The sequence below is a fragment of the Pipistrellus kuhlii genome, unplaced genomic scaffold, assembly GCF_014108245.1.
Source record: "Pipistrellus kuhlii isolate mPipKuh1 unplaced genomic scaffold, mPipKuh1.p scaffold_m20_p_12, whole genome shotgun sequence".
Taxonomy (NCBI): domain Eukaryota; kingdom Metazoa; phylum Chordata; class Mammalia; order Chiroptera; family Vespertilionidae; genus Pipistrellus; species Pipistrellus kuhlii.
In genome coordinates, this window is record NW_023425427.1 from 12,889,496 (window position 1) to 12,909,505 (window position 20,010).

At 42.1% G+C, this 20,010-nt stretch overlaps 1 protein-coding gene across 1 annotated transcript in view; it reads left to right on the forward strand.

The window, feature by feature from the left end:
* The window catches only part of GRIN3A (glutamate ionotropic receptor NMDA type subunit 3A), a 138,467-nt gene that overhangs the window by 94,903 nt on the left and 23,554 nt on the right, over positions 1-20,010 (forward strand). Inside the window, exons 5-6 of the mRNA XM_036433158.2 lie at positions 961-1,076; positions 10,252-10,403. Of these exons, the coding sequence (XP_036289051.1) occupies positions 961-1,076; positions 10,252-10,403 (268 nt within the window). The remainder of the gene's footprint in view (positions 1-960; positions 1,077-10,251; positions 10,404-20,010) is intronic.

Below are 20,010 nucleotides of genomic sequence, written 5' to 3' on the forward strand. Positions count from 1 at the left end.
CTTGGAAACTCCCTTTTCCTCACTCCCCAACCCCCACCTTTGTAAGTGGTAGCTCCCCTGGACTAATTCTGTGCCTGAGTCCAAAAAATGGGGAGAACACATAAAGGATGCACAAAGCATCTGTTGGCATCTTAATCCCAGCCGATGGCCGATTCACTGATGCTCTCTAGGGACACCTGCTTAAATGATTCTTGCCAGAACTGCTTCCTGGAATGAGAGACATGAATCTTTGGAGATAAATTAATAAACCAGATTACTGATATCTATCACAGATTATTCCCTTGCATTTTTTGAAAGCTAGTCTATAGACTTTAAAGAGACCTTAACTCCCTTTCCCCCAGGAATGCTAGATCTCATATTTGCATTTCATTTTATCTCCTCCTAAATGTGGAATAATGCCTGGTGTCTGAAAAATATGATAGTGATCATGACAGGAAGAAATGAGAATATCCACATGCTGATAATGAGCCCACCTAGCTCCAACACTTACTCGCTGTGTAACTGGGATCAAGTTACTTTGACTCTCTGAGCCTCGATGTCCTCATCTGTTAAAGTGGGATAGTACCACCCACTCGTGATTTCACGGGAGTGATGAAATGTATGGAGAAGAATAAACACAATGCCTAGCACAAAGGAATTCCTCAGTCAGTGAAAGAGAACTGAACCTTCTCATTCCTTTCAGAGTCACTCTGGCTCTTTTGTTGGCTCTAGAAGTAATAAAGGACTGATGGATAGACCCGTTGGAAAGAGGTCATGCTCTCTCATAAGAGAGGCTCTTTCCCCTGGTCTCTTCTCTGTGGGTCAGTGAGGTGCCAACAAGGCCGAGCCAGCAGCTCGTAGCTTGTGCTGCCCTTTGTGTCCAGGTTTCTGTCCCCTGAACAAAAGCCAGCCGACAACCTTGGTGCTTCCTGTTCATTAAGGAATCATTTTTCATTTTTCTTCTCTTGGTCTTAAATGTAGGAATGATCCCGAGAAACTAGACGCCTTCATCATGGACAAAGCCCTCCTGGACTATGAAGTGTCAATAGATGCTGACTGCAAGCTTCTTACTGTGGGGAAACCATTTGCCATAGAAGGTATTAATCAGTCACTCTCAATTCACTCTTACTCAGGATGTGCTCGTTTTGCCAACCTAGCAAGTCACAAATGCCAAAGCCAGAGGCAAAATGCTATTCATCTTCCCTTGTGTTCATTTTCAACGCATAAGCACTTAGCTATTAAGTTGCTGAAGTTAGGAATTTATTTTTCACCTACTCCACAAACATGTATTTACCCACTGTTAGGAAGAGGGGGGGGGGTGGAGAAAAGGTTGTTGTTGCTCAAATGATGTTGATGCAGATATCTGGGAGTGATAGCATAGTGTCATAAATGGGGAATCCAATTTTAAATTCATCTTTATTTTCTAATGGCCAGATCCTGTGTTGAACCTGATGCAATAAACTAGAATGATTACATTTTACCACTGGAAGGACCCCAGTGTTGAGCTAACCTAATATATGTCATACACAAGAAAGCCTAGGGATGTTACATCACCTTTTCATCATCACACAGTTAGGTGATAATACTGGAATTAGAATCCCAACCTCGTGGTTTTTAAGTAAATGTTTTTTTCTACTAGTTGGAAAATAAGTAGAAAAAAATATATCATTCTGTAGCTTATTATAGTAACCTTTAAGAGTACTAACAAAACCTTGTTTGGGACCTCAGGTTTGCCTCTCTCCCCACTGGCAGCAAACTTTTGCTTCCAAGTTGATCAACCCATCAATCAAACTCTAGGGCCAAAGAAAGATTGCTTTGTCAGTAGCTCCTTTCATTCTGGACAACGGTTGATATATGGAACTGGCAGTTTGAACCAGCAAATTTTATGTCTCCCAGCGCCCAGCTTCTCTCCCCTGACAGTACACCCTGACCCTCAAGACAGCCATGTTCACTCGTCAGAAAACACTTCAACTTGAAACAGTCCCAGAGCAAGTGTCCAAGTCCTGTTTCTATAAAACTGTACTTTCCTGTATGTTAACTAGTGCAGCGAGTCTATTCTGATTCCAGTTTTCCAACTACAGTTGGTCCCTGTCTCCCCGAAACACATCAGCAAATTTTGTACTTGAGTCTTTGCTTTTGTGATGAATGAGAATGTAACAGCTGATGCTATTTCTTCATACCTTCTTCTCAGAAAAAAATCAATCTCCTCTCCAGGCAGTGACCTTCACCTGAACCAGGAATAGAATTCAGGAAGAGAGAGATTACATGATAGTGGTCTTCTATTAAGGCTGCCATCTGAGCCCGAATGGTGTAGCTCAGTGGTTGAGCACCGATCTATGAACCACGAGGTCATGGTTCGATTCCTGGTCAGGGCACATGCCCAGATTGTAGGCTTGATCCCCCGTGTGAGGTGTGCAGGGAGCAGCCAATCAATGATTCTTTCTTATCATTGATGTTTCTATTTCTCTCTTCCTCTCCTTCCATCTCTGAAATCAATAATATATATTTTATAAAAAAAAAAAGTCTGCAGTCTGAGATAGCAAAGTCACAAAAAGAAAAGAAAAAGAAGAAAGTTTAAAAACCCAAAGAACATTTATTATATAACCCTATTTTGGTGTAACAGTGGAAAATTCCCATGTTTTTGTGTGAAATCTGCAGATATAGAAGGCATGTTACTTTTTTTCTGTCCTAGATTCACTGGGTAATTGAGGTCCCTTCTGCCATTAGCAGCTACTCAACAATGAATCATTGACTCGGGGCATGAGAATGAGGGACTCCACTTCCCACCTTTGTCCTCAGAAAACAACCCTGTCTTGTCAAAAGGCTGTGGTGAGATGGCTTGTTTGCCTCTGCTGGACCCTAGCACCAGATACCACACAATTAACTCCCGCTGACTCCCTGTTGACATTCCCATCTGTGTGCCTGGGACTTCTCGTCTTGCCATTCTCATCATCTCCAGACACCACGTTGTCTTCAAAGGGGATAAGCACAAAAATGGCCCATGAAAGAGCTCTCCCTGAAAGAGAGCAGAAAGGCTACAGACTTGAGCAGAGAGAGCATTCTCATCATCGTTGTTGGTTTATTCTGGGGAGTGGTGGGAAGAGGGCGGAGAACTATTGCTGATTTACTCTGGGTGAGGTGCAAATCAGAACATTTAATTCAGCCGAACCCGGTTTGGCTCCATGGACAGAGCGTCGGCTTGGGGACAGAAAGGTCCCGGGTTTGATTCCGGTCAAGGGCATGTACCTTGGTTGCGGGCATATCCCCAGTAGGGGGAGTGCAAGAGGCAGCTCATCAATGACTCTCTCTCATTGATGTTTCTAACTCTCTCTCTCTCTCCCTTCCTCTCTGTACAAAATCAATAAAATATAGTTTTAAAAAGAAAGAAAGAAAACTTAATTCAGTACTGCCCCTGGCAACAAGTTCACAACCTAAAAACAGAACTTGGCAAAACACAAAGAGAAGTTACTTCTAAGTTATAAACAGCAATGTGATGAAGATACTAGGGAAAGGCTTGATTGCTGCTCTTTGAAAAAGTATATTAATTTATAGATTTTTAGGAAACATTTCTCTCTCTTTCTCCCCCCCCCTCTCTCTGTCTCTCTTATATCTTCATTGCTGAAAGTATTATAAATGCCCCCTTCTTTTCCCCTATTGATCCTCCTCCATGCCATACCCCCTACCCCAGGCCTACTGCAGGGAATCTTTCTCTCTTAATGAAATTTTAAAAAATATCTCTCGCTTTCCTTTAACAACATTTAGGTTTCTGGAACTTACGAAAATGTAGACTTTATTACTAATTCATTAGACTTTATTGGCATAAAAATATCATCAAAGCAATTTATGAACAATTTTTACTTACAGGACTGTTGCATGTGTCTGGTTCCTGTCACAGGATCGAGGCATATAACAGTTTTGTGATAAGTGATGTATCACCCGTTACATAACTCATTAGGTTAGATTTGAAATAAGTACCATACTTAATTCAGTCGCTAACGTAGTCATCAAAAGCACCCTGGTGTTCTGCATATACTTTTCCAGGTGCTTAAACGACTTTGGGAACTTAGGGGGAAAACGGAGTACATTGATTCCTTCACACTCAATTGTACATTCACTCTGTGTAGTGCTGATATCACACCACTCACTGCGACTACTGAATACACCCCCACCTTCGCCACTCTACCTTTATTTAGGCTTGAAAATAAAAGGTGAGGCAAGTGAGAGAGACAGTGGCTCCACGCTGAGATTGAAACCTTTTCGTGAGCACTTAGCTCAGCAACCCAAAACTATTAGGAATTTAAGAACATGTGGAAGACCTTTGGTCATTTTAAATACTACATACACCAGAGAAAACGCAGACATAATGTGTGCTCTGAGGGTTGGGGAAAGGGAAAGAAAGTGTTGAGATAAAGGAATACATGTCCCAAATTTATGCATTGGAGTTAGCTGACAATAAAGGTCAAAAAAGAAATGGAACTGCACAGTAATGATTTGTGACCTTTCTGCCAAAGACCTTTGTCCATTTTTGAGTTTGTTCTCTTACTTGTTTTCCACTAATTATTGAATACAGCGCTTGGAGCACCAGCTGTGAGTCTGAGTGCTTGGGTTAGAGCAGAGTTGCTGTTACTACTGTGCTACATGGGGCAGGTCTCTTAATCAGGTTTCAGGTTCCTCATCTGCAGAATGGGTTTGTGAATAATATATCTATGATAGGGTTGTAAAGATTAAGTAAAATAAGATGTGTAAAGTATGTACAAGCACATAGTAAGTGCCTAATTATTCTTCAATATGTTGAATTAAGAGATTAAGACCAATTCATATAAAATTGTCTCAGGATAGATAGCCTTCAGCTTCTCCCACACACTTCTCTCACCAATATGATATGCTGGGATAAAGGAAACTCATTTTTAGTGTCATCTTTACAGTTGAGATTATTTCAATACGTTCTCAGCCATTGCCCCAGAGTAGCTACAAGTAAATATGGTATTCCAAGGACTGGCTGCAAAACTGAATTAGTCTTTCTTACTAGAGCCTTTTTTTTTAATGCTACCTGAAATCTTATTTTCAAAATATCTGTTTTCCAACCACATTTCAGGAAGTTCTCTTAGTCCATGAATTTTTAACTATACATTTCCTAGCCAAAATACAATATATTTTCACCACTCTTAGACTGAGTAAAGCTGATTTATCCATGAGGAAAAGATCAGGATTCTATTCTGAAAATTGTTCTCTTGGGCTATTAAGCTGTATGCAATTTCCAGGGTGTCTGATGCCTTCATCTTTAGGGTTGAAGGATTCCATTTTGCTTCACCCATCAGCCACAAAGTAGTCAGCCTCGTCTTTATTGCAAAGCCATGTTTCTAATGATAATGAAAGCAGCTCAGGCTGCTAAGTTGAGTCAGCAATTTAAAAATAAGAACTCTTTGACCAGTGAACACGTCAAATTCGAAAAGTAACTGATAAAGAGAAGGATGGGGATGAAACCTTCTAACTTTTACTATTTTTTATATATATTTTTATTGATTTTCTTACAGGAGGAAGGGAGAGGGATAGAGAGCTAGAAACATCAATGAGAGAGAAACATCTACCAGCTGCCTCTTGCACACCCCCCTACTGGGGATGTGCCCGCAACCAAGGTAGATGCCCTTGACCAGAATCAAACCTGGGGCCCTTCAGTCCACAGACCGACGCTCTATCCACTGAGCCAAACTGGTTTTGGCTAACTTTTACCATTTTTTGTTTCTGAATAAAATGGAACTTTATGTCTTTTAACAAATACCTCTTCTCATTGCCATGTAACTTTTTTCTTATTTCTCCCTGGATAGTTTGTTTTAATAATCTAATAACTATTATTGTTAAAAATCATTAAAATGACAATATTCAATATATGCAGTAGAACAGAAAATTAAAAAGGACAGTAATCTATTTTTAGCAATTGCAACTTAACTTTGACATGATGGAGTGGAGTGATTTAAAATTTATTATTTCCTATGTAGCAATTTCTTATAAATGTCTCTGAAACTTCAACATAGCTTTCGCCCTGGGGCAATTTTTTATACTTTTGTGGTAGTGCCAAAATTCTTTTCTTAGAATATGCAGATTTATTACAAGTATTAACTTCAGATTTTTAAACTGTCTTATCGTGTATTTTTGTCACATCTTCCCAAAAATACCACTGTAAGAATCAGTCTCAGATGCCTTCTCTCATCCTCTCATATGGCAGCAATCTATTATTCATCTGAACTCCACAGACTTTTATCCATTCTCCTCCTTGCATCCTCGTCATTGTATTTCACCCATATTGAATTTATGCCTCACCTATCTTTTTTCCCTAGAAAAGCGCTGTGACTTCCCACCATGTTGTATAGTTATGTGTGTGTGTCTCATCTCCCCATGTCACCATGAGCTTCTGATGGCTAGAATGAGTATCTGATTGAACTTGGCAGCCTCTACAGCACTTGGTGGAGTGTCTGATACAGAATGAGCATTGACTGCATGTTTGTGGGATTAATAAATAGATGCGTAGGTGTACAACAAGCACTTATCAAGTGAAATATGAAAGCTATTCTACCATTGCTACACTAAGCTGGGCTGAGTAATTTAAGAGGGTTTGTAGGGGGAATAATAGAGGCAGGGAGCATCCTTGCTAGTTCATTTCCAATGTATAGCTCACATTTACATGGACAAAATATGCCCATCAATGATATGTATTCGTGTCTGCTGTTGAAAACAGACCGCCAGTTTAGATGACTGTGGTTTTGTACTGAACTACTGCTTAGTTCAACATGATTGTGGTGCTATGGCCTGCATGGAAGGGGAGGAAATAGCCCAGCATTCCCTTCACTTGGTCGCATGCTATGCTAGGTAAAGTGGACAGAGCACTGGCTTTAGACTCAAATAGACCTACTGTCATAGTTAGCTTTGCCAACTATGAGCTGTGTGACCTTGAACAGTTTAGTTATTCAGCCTTCAATATGTGAGGAATACATATTCTGCTTGGGTTCATAAATTAGACACAGAGTGTGGAACGGTGTCTGGCACACAGTAGGTGTCAGTATGTTCTAGTTTTTATAATTATAATCCCAGAGTGATTTCACTGAACTGTATGCTACACTTTAGTACACAGTCTTGGTCAGGTGCATGATCTGCAAAACAGGGTAAGGTTTGTAAAAGGTTTATTATAGAGCAGGACTTGGTATATAGTAAGCCCTCGATAAATACTATGAACATTTGTTGTTGTTGAAAACTATTGCCACAGGGGCTGACTATTATTGTATTTTTACAATATTTTTATGATATAATATCAATAGTTTGTAATATGTTGTGAGAAAATACAATAATATTCAGCAAACCAGGCCTAATTATCCTGACCATTAACCGGCTTCCACCAGAGAGTTTCAATTCCTCCTACTATATGTTTGTATATCCCTCAGTTCTTCATCCTCATACTAGGGGCCCAGCACGCGAAATTACACGAGACCCAAGACCCAGAGTCCTGCAGCTGCTGCTGCCATGGGAGGGGGGACCCAGAAAGCCACCAGCACCTCTGGTCAAGTCCTCCAGATTCAAGTCCCCTCCCACCTGCTTGCACCTGCTGCGCATGCAGCCTCCTGCTGATCAGTCATTACTGCGTGACGGCTTGATAACCACAGCCTTTTTATATAATAGATGTAATAAAATAATCATTGTGCAGTCATTGTTTAATATCTGTCTCCCTAATAGAGTGGATACACCGCAACTTCAGGGGCCATATCTGCCTCGCTCACTGCTAATAAATCCGGACCACTCAACCCAGTGCCTGTTCACTCAATGTATTTGTCCATTGAATGTATGAGTGAGTCAGTAGGTCAGTGAATATTATTATGCATGTCCTAGGATTGTGCCTGGCGTGTAAATAAGTATTGAGTGAATGTATGTGCAGCGGAACTGTCAATAGCATTCGTTATAAGAAATGTTTCTAAAGAAAACTGCTACATCCTTACAATTACTCATCACACACACACACAGAAAAATATATTATTTTATGATAACATCTGCAGAACAGGCTGCTCATGTGAAGCCTTTTATTCTCAGTCTCGCCTTTCTAACCAAAACCAAATACAAAACAGGCCCTCAAAATAGCTTTGTGTATGAAAAATTCTAATCATGCTCTTGACATTGTCAACATTTCCTTGACTTGCCGTTGTTAAGGAACAAACAAAATTACCAGGGAAAAGAAAACATATAGCTCTTCAAAACTCAGAAATCTTCTCTGCATTAGTTATGTCTTGTCTTTTATTGGTTATGTTCACATCTCAGGCCCCATCCTTTTTTTAAAGAAGGATTTGTGTAATTTATGTATCTGCGATAAAAATAGGAACAAAAACTAATCTACTTGGAAGTAAATTGTTAATACAATAATTTTGGCAGGTATTTGTCACTAGTAAATATCTTTGGACTCATGACAGCCTTTTAGTTTTTATCTGTGAAAAAGAAAGTAACTATATTTTAGTTTATTTTCCTTAATTATCTTGAGGGCAAATGTCTTTTTTAATAATAATAAAAAAAATCTGCTATTCAGTAGCTCAAGATAAAATGCAGGTAATTAGCTCTTCCACATGGCTCATCAAAGAGATTCACAGTGCAGTAAGAGTTTGGAAAGCAAATAAAGGCACACAGAGTGAGGATATAGGGTCCAAGCTGCTTAACCAAGCTGACACCAAATTCCCTCCACCTGTGTTCCTCCCGCATCCTTTCCCCTGACTCCCTTGCCTTCAGTAACTACTCTCCTGGATTTTTGGCTTATCATTTCCTTGATTTTTTTTGTAAACATACTTTAACCACATACATAGGAATTCCTAAAAATACATTGTTTTGTTTTGAATCTTCTACATGTACACAGGGGATTCATACTGTAATTTTCCGGAACTGACCCTTTTCACTCCGAATCTTTTTTTTTTTTTAATTTATCTTTATCAATTTTGGAGAGGAATGGATAGAGAGAGAGAGAGAGATAGAAACATCAGTGATGAGACAGAACCATTGATCAGCTGCCTCCTGCATTCTTGGGAATCAAGCCTGCAACCAGAGCATATGCCCCTACTGGGAATCGAACCATGATCTCCTGGTTTATAGGTTGATGCTCAACCACTGAGCTGCTGTGGCCAGACTCAGTCCATATCTTATTGCTAAGAGTCATCCATATTATTGCATATTGTTCTAATTAATATGTTTCACACTATACTATAATATTCCAATTGTGTAAATATTCCACAGTTTACAATATTAACCATTCTCTTGCCAAAGCACCTTTGGGTTGTTTGCAGTTTTTGCTGTTATGAACAGTAGCTCTCATAGCATATCTCCTGGTGTGCTTGTGGAAGACTTCTTTGAGAATGTACTTAAAACTGCTGGTCTTAGAGTATATAATTGTCCACCTACACAAAATTGAATGAGTATTTGAAACATCAAACTGTTTTCCAAAGGGATCATATCAATTTGCATGACCACGAATAATGTGTAAGTGATCTTTTTTATCTGTCTTCTCCCACACTTGGTATTACCAGACTCATTTTTTTTAATCATTGGAGTTAATTATAAGTTGCTATTGTTATTTTAGTTATGCTATCGCATATGTTTCAGGGTCTTACTGTTTAAAAATAAACAAAATAAAGGTAACAGAGCGCCGTGCATGACCAATGATGAGACTATGTCATAAGCCAAAGATTATAATTACAACCCACTTTTGTGTACTTCAGGTCCAATAGCAGGGATGGGGAACCTTTTTTCTGCCCAAGGCCATTTGGATACTTATAACATCCTTCCGCGTCCATACAAAATTAACAACTTGAAAATTAGCCTGCTATCTCCAGTCAAACAATTAACTCACCCCCATTGCCTCGGTAGGGCCAGGCCAAATGATTTTGCGGGCCTTCTACAGCCTGCAGGATGGATGTCCCCCTGGGACATATCTAGCAGAGGCAGATAGGAAACCCTAGCCCTGATAAAGACCTCAATGGTGGCTTCTAAGAATATCTTGAAAGGAAGCGCAGAGGCCTTGGGGAACAATGCACCACCTGTATACTTTGCACAGCCCATTCTTCTCCTTTCCAGACTCATCTACTATGAGGGGCAGCAGATCGAAGGTAATCATACCTCAGATACCTTTGAGTCTTTGGAAGGCAAGATGGTGATGGTTCACCTTACCCTTGTTACCAGGCCTAATGGCCACATCGGCAACCTCTTAGGAGCCTCTTAGGTGAAAATCTCATCTGAGACTACCTTTTCTCCTAGGATACGGCATCGGGCTGCCCCCCAACTCTCCGCTGACTTCCAATATATCTGAGCTGATCAGTCAATACAAGTCCCACGGGTTTATGGATGTGCTGCACGACAAGTGGTACAAGGTGGTTCCCTGTGGCAAGAGGAGTTTTGCTGTCACTGAGGTAAGGGACCACTGCGGATAACATTAACACTGTCTAGCTTTATCTTGAAGAATGGGGGGGGGGGGGGGGTTCAAACTGAGAACAACCAGTTCCCTTTTATAGATATGAAACGGATACCCAGAGATCTTAAGTGATTTGCCCAAGGCATACAGATCATCAGAACCTGCTTCTTTCATGGCAATGCTCTGCCTTTACAATGTAATTATAAAGAAACCTGCAAAGGGAGCCAGAAATTGGATGATTAAGATAGGAAACTAAAAGGTGAAATAAGAGCGCCTGAGAGCTCAGCTCAGGCATTTAAAAGGGAAGCCAAATAAACCAGCACAAGGTCAGCCTGACATTTAAAAGAAGAAAAAAAATCGAAAGCCAACGATAATGGCTTCAAATCGCTTGCATTCGTGTATCTGATTTCCTAGTTAACATATCCACTCGACTATCCTGAAGGCATCTCATATTTAACTTGTCAACAGCTGAATCCTTGATCTTCCTGCCCCAAAGTGCTCTTCCTTCCATGCTTCACATCTTGGCCATGGTACCTCTGTCCGTCCTGTTACTGTTTCCATAAACTGGCAGGTGTCCTTAATGCCCCCCACGTCTCACCTTCTATACCCATCAATAAGCCACATCTTTTGTTTCTATAAAATATGTCCCAAATATGCCAATTTCCACGGTCATCACTTTAGTCTCCAAGCCATTGTCCCTCACCTGGACCACGGTAAAAGTCTCCCCACTGGTCTCTCTGTTTTCACTCCTGCCTTTCTTCAATTAGTTCTCCACATGGATGATCACTGTTCTGCTTAGAAGCCTGCAGTGGCCTCGTGTTAATTAGGGAGCCATGTAAAGCATTGAGCGCGGCCTGCAGTGCCCTGTGGGATATGACCCTGCCTCATTCTTCAGCCTCATAGCATGCTTCTTTCTCTTGGATCATTACAGCCCCAGCACAGTAGTCGTTTTAGGCAGAGATACCCCAGTGGCTTCACTGCCTTCGGGTCTCTGCCCAGGCTGTTGCTTCCTCCTCCTTAAATACTCTTCCCCCTGACACTTACCCAGCTAATGCCTTCTCATTATAAACTCTCAGCTGAAATCTCCCTTCTTCAGAGCCTGCCATAGTTCCTTATTCCATCTGAATCATATCTTATATCTCACATTATTTCATAGCCCTCGGCATCATTTAAATTTTATTATTCATTAACATATATTTAATCAGGTTATTATATTAGTGTATTTCTCCTTCATTAGATTATAGGACCTCTGGGGGCAAACATGTTGTTTACTGTTGTGTTCTCAATGCCTGCTTCATAGATGGCACTCAGTAATTGTGGAATAAATGAAGCAGAGAAACCAAACACTATATATGAGAAGAAGTTGGGAAGCAGAAGTTCAGAACATAAAGCAAGTGTGATATTGGTAGTCTAGGATGCTGAATAATGTCCCCCCAAAGTTAATGTCTTCAGAATGTGACTCATTTGGAAATAGAGGGTTTTTTTGGGTTTTTTTTCAGAGATAATTATTTAAGACTAAAGGCCCAGTGCAAGGAGCTTGGCCCTCACGGCCCTGGCTGCTCCCAGCCCCACGCCCCCCCCACCCCACCCCCACTGGTCGTTCCGGAAGGTTGGTCCACCATCAGGTTTAATTAGCATATTAGCTCTTTATCATATAGGCTAAGATGAGGCAGTACTGAATTGGGTGGCCCCTAGACCCAGTGATGGTGTCCTTACAAGGCCATGTGTAGAGACATACAGGGAAGAAGCGCATGTGATGTCAGATGAGGTGGAGTGATGCAGCCATAAGCCAAGGGAGGTGATGGCTTAGCTGCAACCACCAGGAGCTAATTCTGCCTCAGAGTCTTCAGAAAGAACCAACTCTGCTGATATCTTCATTTCAGACTTGACTTTCTGAAATGTAAGAGGAAAAAAGTTTTGTTTTAAGTCACCCAGTTTGTGGTGATTTGTTATAGCAGCTTTAGGAACCTAATACTGGTAGATGATAGATAGGTAACTAGATAGATAGATAGATAGATAGATAGATAGATAGATGGATGATAGATAGATATTGATTTTACTTAAATAATAGAAATGTCTTTTCCTAACTCAGAAATCAAAAACCCCAAAAGAACAGTGAATAACTACAACTAGAAACTGAGACATACTAGTCAATGCCCTTGACAATTAAGTTTACCTCTATTGTTTTGGACAGCCATGACAAAAAAAAAAAAAGAAGAAGAATATAAGATGGGTTATAAAGCTGTTTAAAGAGAAAAAGAGATGGAAGTTAGTCTGTTTTTAGTACTAAATTCTAAAATAATTCTTTTTTTCATAACAGAATTGGCAATGTTTGCAAAATGCAAACAAAAAAAATTTCCCTGGCTAATTATTGTACTGATGCTTCATAGAAGTTGTGAGCAAAGATTTGAAGGAAGCAAAGGGGAAAATGGGAAATTAGAGAACTAATATGTCCTGTTCCTCACTACATAATAGAAACTGTACATAATAGAAACCAGCAATATTGACTCATTGGTTCTCACTACAAACCCAGAAGGCAGGCATTCTTGCCTTTATTGGAAGAGGTTCGCACGGCTTTCCAGAAAGAAATACTTGTGGGTTTACACTGATCAGCTGAGTTAATTCATCAAGAACGCAAATAAACCAGTTATGTAAATAGACAATCTATGGGTCTGGGCTGCCTATCACTACTTGAGCCAATTAAGCAGAGACAGGGTTGAATCATATATGAGTGTTTATTCCAATGCTGGCAGTATGGGAGAGCAGCAGGTCATCCACCAAAATCTGTTCTCCCTTCCTACCCCAACCCCCACTTAAGCCAGCTGCAATTTGAACAGACTGTCCAATCTCAGAAGGAAGTGAGGGGGACCCCTAAGAGATCAATCAAAGGACTTGAATGCATGCATATAAGCATAACCAATGGACACAGTCTATAGAGGAATGAGGGCCTGTGCTTGGGGGTGGGAGCAGGTGGGCTCTGTTGACTAATGAGTTTGCCGACCAGTGCCCTAGGCCAGTGTTTCCCAAACTTCTCTCATGATGAGAATCACCTGGTGGAGTTGTTAAACTACAGATTCCTGATTCCCAACTAAGAAGTGCTAAACTAGAATTTTTGGGAACATATAGGTAAAATCGTATACTTAACTAGTGCTCTAAGCTTAGCATTAGTTCAGTGTACATTGACGCTCACCTGTGTGCATTTAAACAACAATACATATCCTTGTGCACTGACTGGCACATTTGTCTGGAACAACCCAAGACAGAATTTCAGGATGTCACCTAACCTAAAGATGGAGTGGAATGAAATAAAGCCAATCTTCAGCTCATGGATTGAACTTCCACAGGTCTCCACCTGTTTGCTGTCTTTTTTTTTTTTTTTTTTTTTAAGCTTTCTCCTGGAAAAGGTCAGAAGACAGAAGCACGCCTGGCAATGCTTTGTTTGCCATTCCTTTAACCTCAAATATCATGCACTGCTGGGCTGTGTTAGTGTAAGGAACCAGGACTTATTTTGAAATCAGACAAGACATATTTGAGACCTGCCTCTACTAACAACTTAGCTGGGCAAGTCCCTAACCCACCTCAGTCTCAGCTTCTTCATCTCTTCAGTGGCTCTTGTGCAGAATAAATAAAATAGTCATTAAATGAACCTGACCCACCTCCTTCCCCTGGGGGTGGGGGGAGGGGTGCAGGGTACAGGGCACCACAAGCCGATATATTCTGGAGGGTATCCCACCTAACAGGCGCTCTTGAGGAAGATGTTATTATTATTATTATTATTATTATTATTGTTATTATTATTATTGATTTCAGAGAAGAAGGGAGAGGGAGAAAGATAAGAACATTAATAGGAACATTAATGATGAGAGAGAATCACTGACTGGCTGCCTCCTGTGCACCCCACACTGGGACTGATCCTGCAACTCGGGCATGTGCATCGAACCATGGCATCAAACCATGACCTCCCAGTTATAGTTGACACTCAACCACTGAGCCACACCAGCCAGGCTGTTAATTTCTGACCTTACCTCCCAATTACCAGGTACAGTCCAAGTCTATGTCTATTGCCACGGAGTAATTAACACCCTTTCATTCCAAAAACAGTATCCTAGTTCAGCTAAGGAATTATATGGTCACCTAGTAATACTATTGAGACATGAGAGACACCTTTGGCAGTCGGACATTAATACGTGGTCCCTTGTGAGAACCTTGATCTATTCACCTCTCATTTCTCAGCAACCCCAGAACTGTCTTGCGGCAGTTTCTCTGGAGGAAAAACTCATTTTTTTCCAAATTCCAGGGCTTTATCTCCTCCCCAGAGTCACCTAGGAAATTGCAAGTCCAATTCTGCAGGCCAGACTCTGGCAATTTTCAGAGAAGAATTTTAAATTGCCCTTAGATGTTTCCTCATGATCCTCCCCGCACAGCTGTGCCTCTGCCCACAGTAGACTCATCATAGACCAATTCCATGGGGAAAGCATATGGCAGGCTTTACATTGCCTTCATTTCCTTTGACTCAGGAAAAAAAATATATTTTTTTAAATTTTTTTTCCATGTCACTGAGTGAATTTAAGAGCTCCAGGGAAAGTTTTGCAAGATCCGTTTTTTGCAAATCAGGAAAGGGAAGACAGCAGATCACAATTTAGCCAACTCCCCAGATTCTTCAAGGAATTATTAAGATATATGATGATACCTCTTTTCTAAAGTCTACTGTAAATAATGGGCTGAATAATGTACCTTTTAGCCAACTGGGAATCGTAAAAAGGGAAGAGGGAATGGTGATCTTGGCACAAAAATAGGTATCACACTCAAACAGTTGGAGCAGAGTTTTCCAGAAAACATTTGCAAAGATACAGTTTAAGGAAACCATCAGAAAGAGTGCAGTCTCCCAGACAGGTAAGGTGAAGGAGCCATCACCACATCCAGGCTCAAGTGGGGACAAGGGGGCGCGCCATTCCTAGAACCCAGTGGGGAGCAGGGGCTTTCTACCGGAGCTGGTGCCTCTGGTTAGGGAAAACCCCAGTGCCCGGGCCGAGGGCCAGGGAGTAAATGCCTGACATCAGTCTCCTTCGTGTTCCCATCTCCCGCCACTGCCTTAGATCAAGGCAGCCATCTGTGGGGTCCATAGGAGACTTTCCCAGGGTGCAGAGCAGGATGGGAAAAGGTGAAGAGTGGATGGTGTGTGTGGGGGGGGGGGGGGGGAGAGGCGTGGGAGAGTAACCAAAGGAATGTCCATACATAACCCCCTCGTGGCAGTTCGAGGTGGGGCTGGGCCAGTTAGGAGAAAGGGCTGCAGCCTGACCATCTGAGAATGCAGCTCCTGTACCTGCAGACAGAGTTCACCTGCAGGCAGAGGTCCCCCTGCAGGCAGAGGCCAGGCCTTGTGCAGGAAGGAGAGAGAAGTATGACCAGGCCCACTGAAGGACCCTGGTCTTAGGAGTCAGACCACCCTGGCTCTTCCATGACAAAGGGCCAGGCAGCTTTCTATATCACTGGGACATTTACTTAGTCCCTCCAAGCCCCAGTTTAATTCCTATCTTGCTGGGTTGTTACAGGGTTTTCTGTCTCTGAATCCAGGGATTTCATGTTGTTATTGAGTGATAAGCAAGAGGTCAAAGGTTATGGTGAAAAGAGCTCTGTCCTTGGAATCCAGGGAGTTGGATCACCTGGGGTAGGAAAAGGGAGAAGAGAAGTTTGAAACAATTGAAAAGGAGATCATCACACTTTTCAGTGTTCGTTATGATCCAGGCAAGTGCACAATAGGAAACTTTGCCCCATTCCATCCTTGACCTCACCTTCAACTTGACCTTCACCCCATCCCTGAACTTACTTCCTCCTTGACCTCACCCTGTTTCTAGCTTCCAATCACAACCTGACCTTTAATGCACTCTTCACCCTTCCCATCCTTGACCTCCCCAATCCTGAACTTGCAGTAAGGGATGGGGCCACAGGGCAGGGATGAGGATGTCCGTTAAGGACACTGTTAAGTAATTTTTGAAAGCCTAAGTTTAAATCGTGTGTTTTTAGGAGCCTGTAGAGGAACAAATGTAAACATAGCCATGGTGTCAAAATATCCATGTCAAAAAGGGGCATGAAAACACCATGAACAAAAATTACCTAACCTCGTCCTAACCGGTTTGGCTCAGTGGATAGAGTGTCAGCCTGTGGGCTGAGGGGGTCCCAGGTTTGATTCCGGTCAAGGGCATGTACCTTTGTTTCGAGCACATCCTCAGTAGGAGGTGTGCAGGAGGCAGCTGATTGATGTTTCTCTCTCATCAATGTTTCTAACTCTCTCTCCCTTTCCATTCCTCTCTGTAAAAAATCAATAAAATATATGTATTTTTCAAAACCTAACCTAACCTCTCTGAGTTTCCTCTTCTGCAAACTGTAGGTAGAATATTTGAGGTTTCTGAAACAGCATAATGAATAGAGATAATGTGCATAAAAGTGCCAGACATGTAGTAGTGCTGAGTGGGTGGTTTATATATCCATCCTCACCCTACTATGACCCACTGAGTGACCTTGGGCAAGTCACTTAAGCTTTCCTAAGCTCACTTCTTCACCTTAAGACTGAGCATGCAGCAGTCCAGCTCAGAGAATGCCGTGGGTCTCAAGGGGGTTCATTTTCCAGGAGCCCTGACCTGCCTGGGACACAGGGGACAGTGAACTTCCTGTCCTCCATCCCTGACCAGGGCCCCAGACCACCAAAATGTGCATCCAAATTAAGGTGACCAGACATCCCGCTTTTGGCCGGAGTCGACGTCTGGCCACCTTAATTTACTATATTTTTCGGACCATAAGACGCACTTTTTTCCCCCAGAAGTGGGGGGGGAAAGTCCCTGCGTCTTATGGTCCAAATATAGCCTACACATATGCTTTAAAAAAAAAAGTTTTTTTACTTGCCCGGCTCTGTGTGGTCTCTGTGTGCTTGCCCGGCTCTAAAATGGTTCTAAATGCTGCTGTTTACTTTACAGGGTTGATTACATGTGTTTATGACTGTGATGTTGGGTTTTAATGCACATAAAATATTTTAGGACACTATTTGTTTCAGAATCTTTTTTTCTTCATTTCCCTTCTCTAAAAACTGGTGCGTCTTATGGTCCGAAGCGTCTTATGGTCCGAAAAATATGGTAGATGCACATTTGAAACCTGTTAATATTGTTCCCTGAGAAAACAGAATTTTCTCATGGCAGATCCATTCTTCCCTCTGTTGATTTGAGCGGCAGCGGGGGAGGAAGGGTCAGTCAACTATACATTGAAAGCCAGAGAAAACACACAGCCACATCGAGAAGCTTCAATGTTGGTCCATTTTCTGTCCAGCTTATTTTTTCAAACCCAGAGGGAACAGTATGGGGGTGAGCGAGGGGTGGGTTGTAACTGCAGTCTTTTCTGCTCTTGACAACTAGGTCACGTCTCAGTAGCTCCCTGTCCCTATCCCTTTCTTTTTCAATTTAAAATGTCACTGCTATTCAACCCGCTGAAACGTAGGGAGAGGCGAGGAAAGTTAATGACTGTAGATTGCTCTAAATTGAAAACCCGTGTATGCCGAGAGCCACCTTGACAGCTGAGTGCTTCCCTAGGAATAGCCTATGTAATTAAGTGTAATATTTAAGCCAAGCAGGGGGTCACATGGAACCTATCCAGGTAGTGCTTTCTGGAAACCTGAAGAAGCACAAAGCTGCTCACGTGTCCTTTTAGGATGTGGAGTGGAATTGTACCGAAGAAAGGGAAACCAGTCTCAGAAAAGCCTCATCTTCTTATACTTTGCTCCCAGCACACATTCATCCTACCAGCCATCAGGAAACACTGACCCCCCTGTGTGCCCTCTGTACACCAGATGCAGCCAATGGAGAGATGCACACAGGGCTCACACGCAGGAAGAGATAGATCTGTGGGCAAACCCCCTCCACCACACCACCACAGCGGGCAGCAGTAGAAGAAGCTACAACCTAGAGAAGTGTGACACAGGCAAGCCCAGGACTCACTCATGGAAGAGCAAGAAGGAATCAGCGAAGGCTACCTGGAGGAGGTGAAGTGTATAGCGGGGAGAACCCTCCAGCTAGAGCGTGAGCCAGACGCTGAAGTGATATGCAGTGCCATTAGGCCCCACCCTCCAGCCCCATCCTCCAGAGATGTCACGCTCCAGGTGGACAGGACTCCACGCCCTCTTACTGGTGCCCTCCTTGGGGATTCGAAGGTTCTAGTTGGTCCCCTTCCCCAGCCACAGCTAGAACCAGAAGTACATGATAGGCTTTCACTTTTCCTGTGTTCTTACCTCCCCAACAATCACTGCTATTTGGGATAGTCTGGGATAACTACAAGAATTTCTGCTCTGGAAGTGGACACACTAGGGTTTGACTCCTGTCTCCATCATTGTGTGTTTTTGCAAGCCATGCAGCTTCTAAAACTTCACAGCCTAACCCCAACACTGTTGTTAATAGAGTCTACTTATAGTGAAATATATTTAATGAGCTAGTTTGTGGAGTATACTTAGAATAACAAATGTTTCCTTCTTCTTCCCTGAGTATAGAGCTGTGCACATAGAAGAAAAACATATTTGGTAAATGTGGAGAGCGGCTACAGTGTTTGGACAGGTTCAAGCCTAGGACTAATGAGAGGGCACAGTCCTCTCATAGCCTCATGCTAGTCCCAGCTTGGAGAGCAGAGCCCTCCCAGCACAGTTATAGCCAACAGCTGTAGTTGTAAACTTGAACCTATGGTTTGAACACGTGGCTCCACGTGCCTGAGTGATGTGGACTTGATAGAGTTCGGGAGCATGTAATTGAGTAGGCCTGAAAACCACGAGAATGTTGTAAACATCTTGACCACACTTACTTTACCTCATGGCATCTGGCTATAAAATAAAGACATGTCTTGTAGTCTGTGGTGCTGGTGACAGCTCTCCATCAGAGAGGACAGCATCCCACTGAGACCCAGCTTTCTTCTCTTGTCTGTCTGTTCTCAATCCTTCACCGCATCCTCTCAGGGTCACTTGTTTGCTCAAACCGGAACATTTAATCTTCTTTCCTGCTGAAGTGCTGCTCCTGTAGCTCCTTCTGTACCCTCCTTTCCCCCTAATAGCAGAGATCCTGCCCCACCCAACCATTCCGAGTCTGTGCATGCAAATTAACCCAACAAAGATGGAAGGTTAATTTGGCTGGTGGGTGTCATTGGTTGATTATATTATGTGGGTTTCAAGTGTACAGTTCTATAGTATATCATTTGTATATTGCATTGTGCTCACCACCTGGAGTCAAATCTTCCGTCACCATATATTTGACCCCCTTTGGTAACCACCACATTGTTGTTATATGTGTCTATTTGTTTTTGTTTGTTTTTCTTGTTTATTTGTTGCTTTCAGTTTCATACCCCACATATGAGTGAAATCATGGTTCTTAGTTTTTATTTATGACTTATTTCACTTATTATATTCTCAGGATCCATCCATGTTGTTGCAAGTGGTAGTATTTCATCTTTTCTTATGGCTGAGGGGTATTCCATTGTATATATGTTCCACATCTTCTTTATCCAGTCATGTGTTAATTAACCAGCTTTTATAATATCATGTTATTCCTTTCTTCCAACTCAGCTTTGAGGTTTGAGCGAAA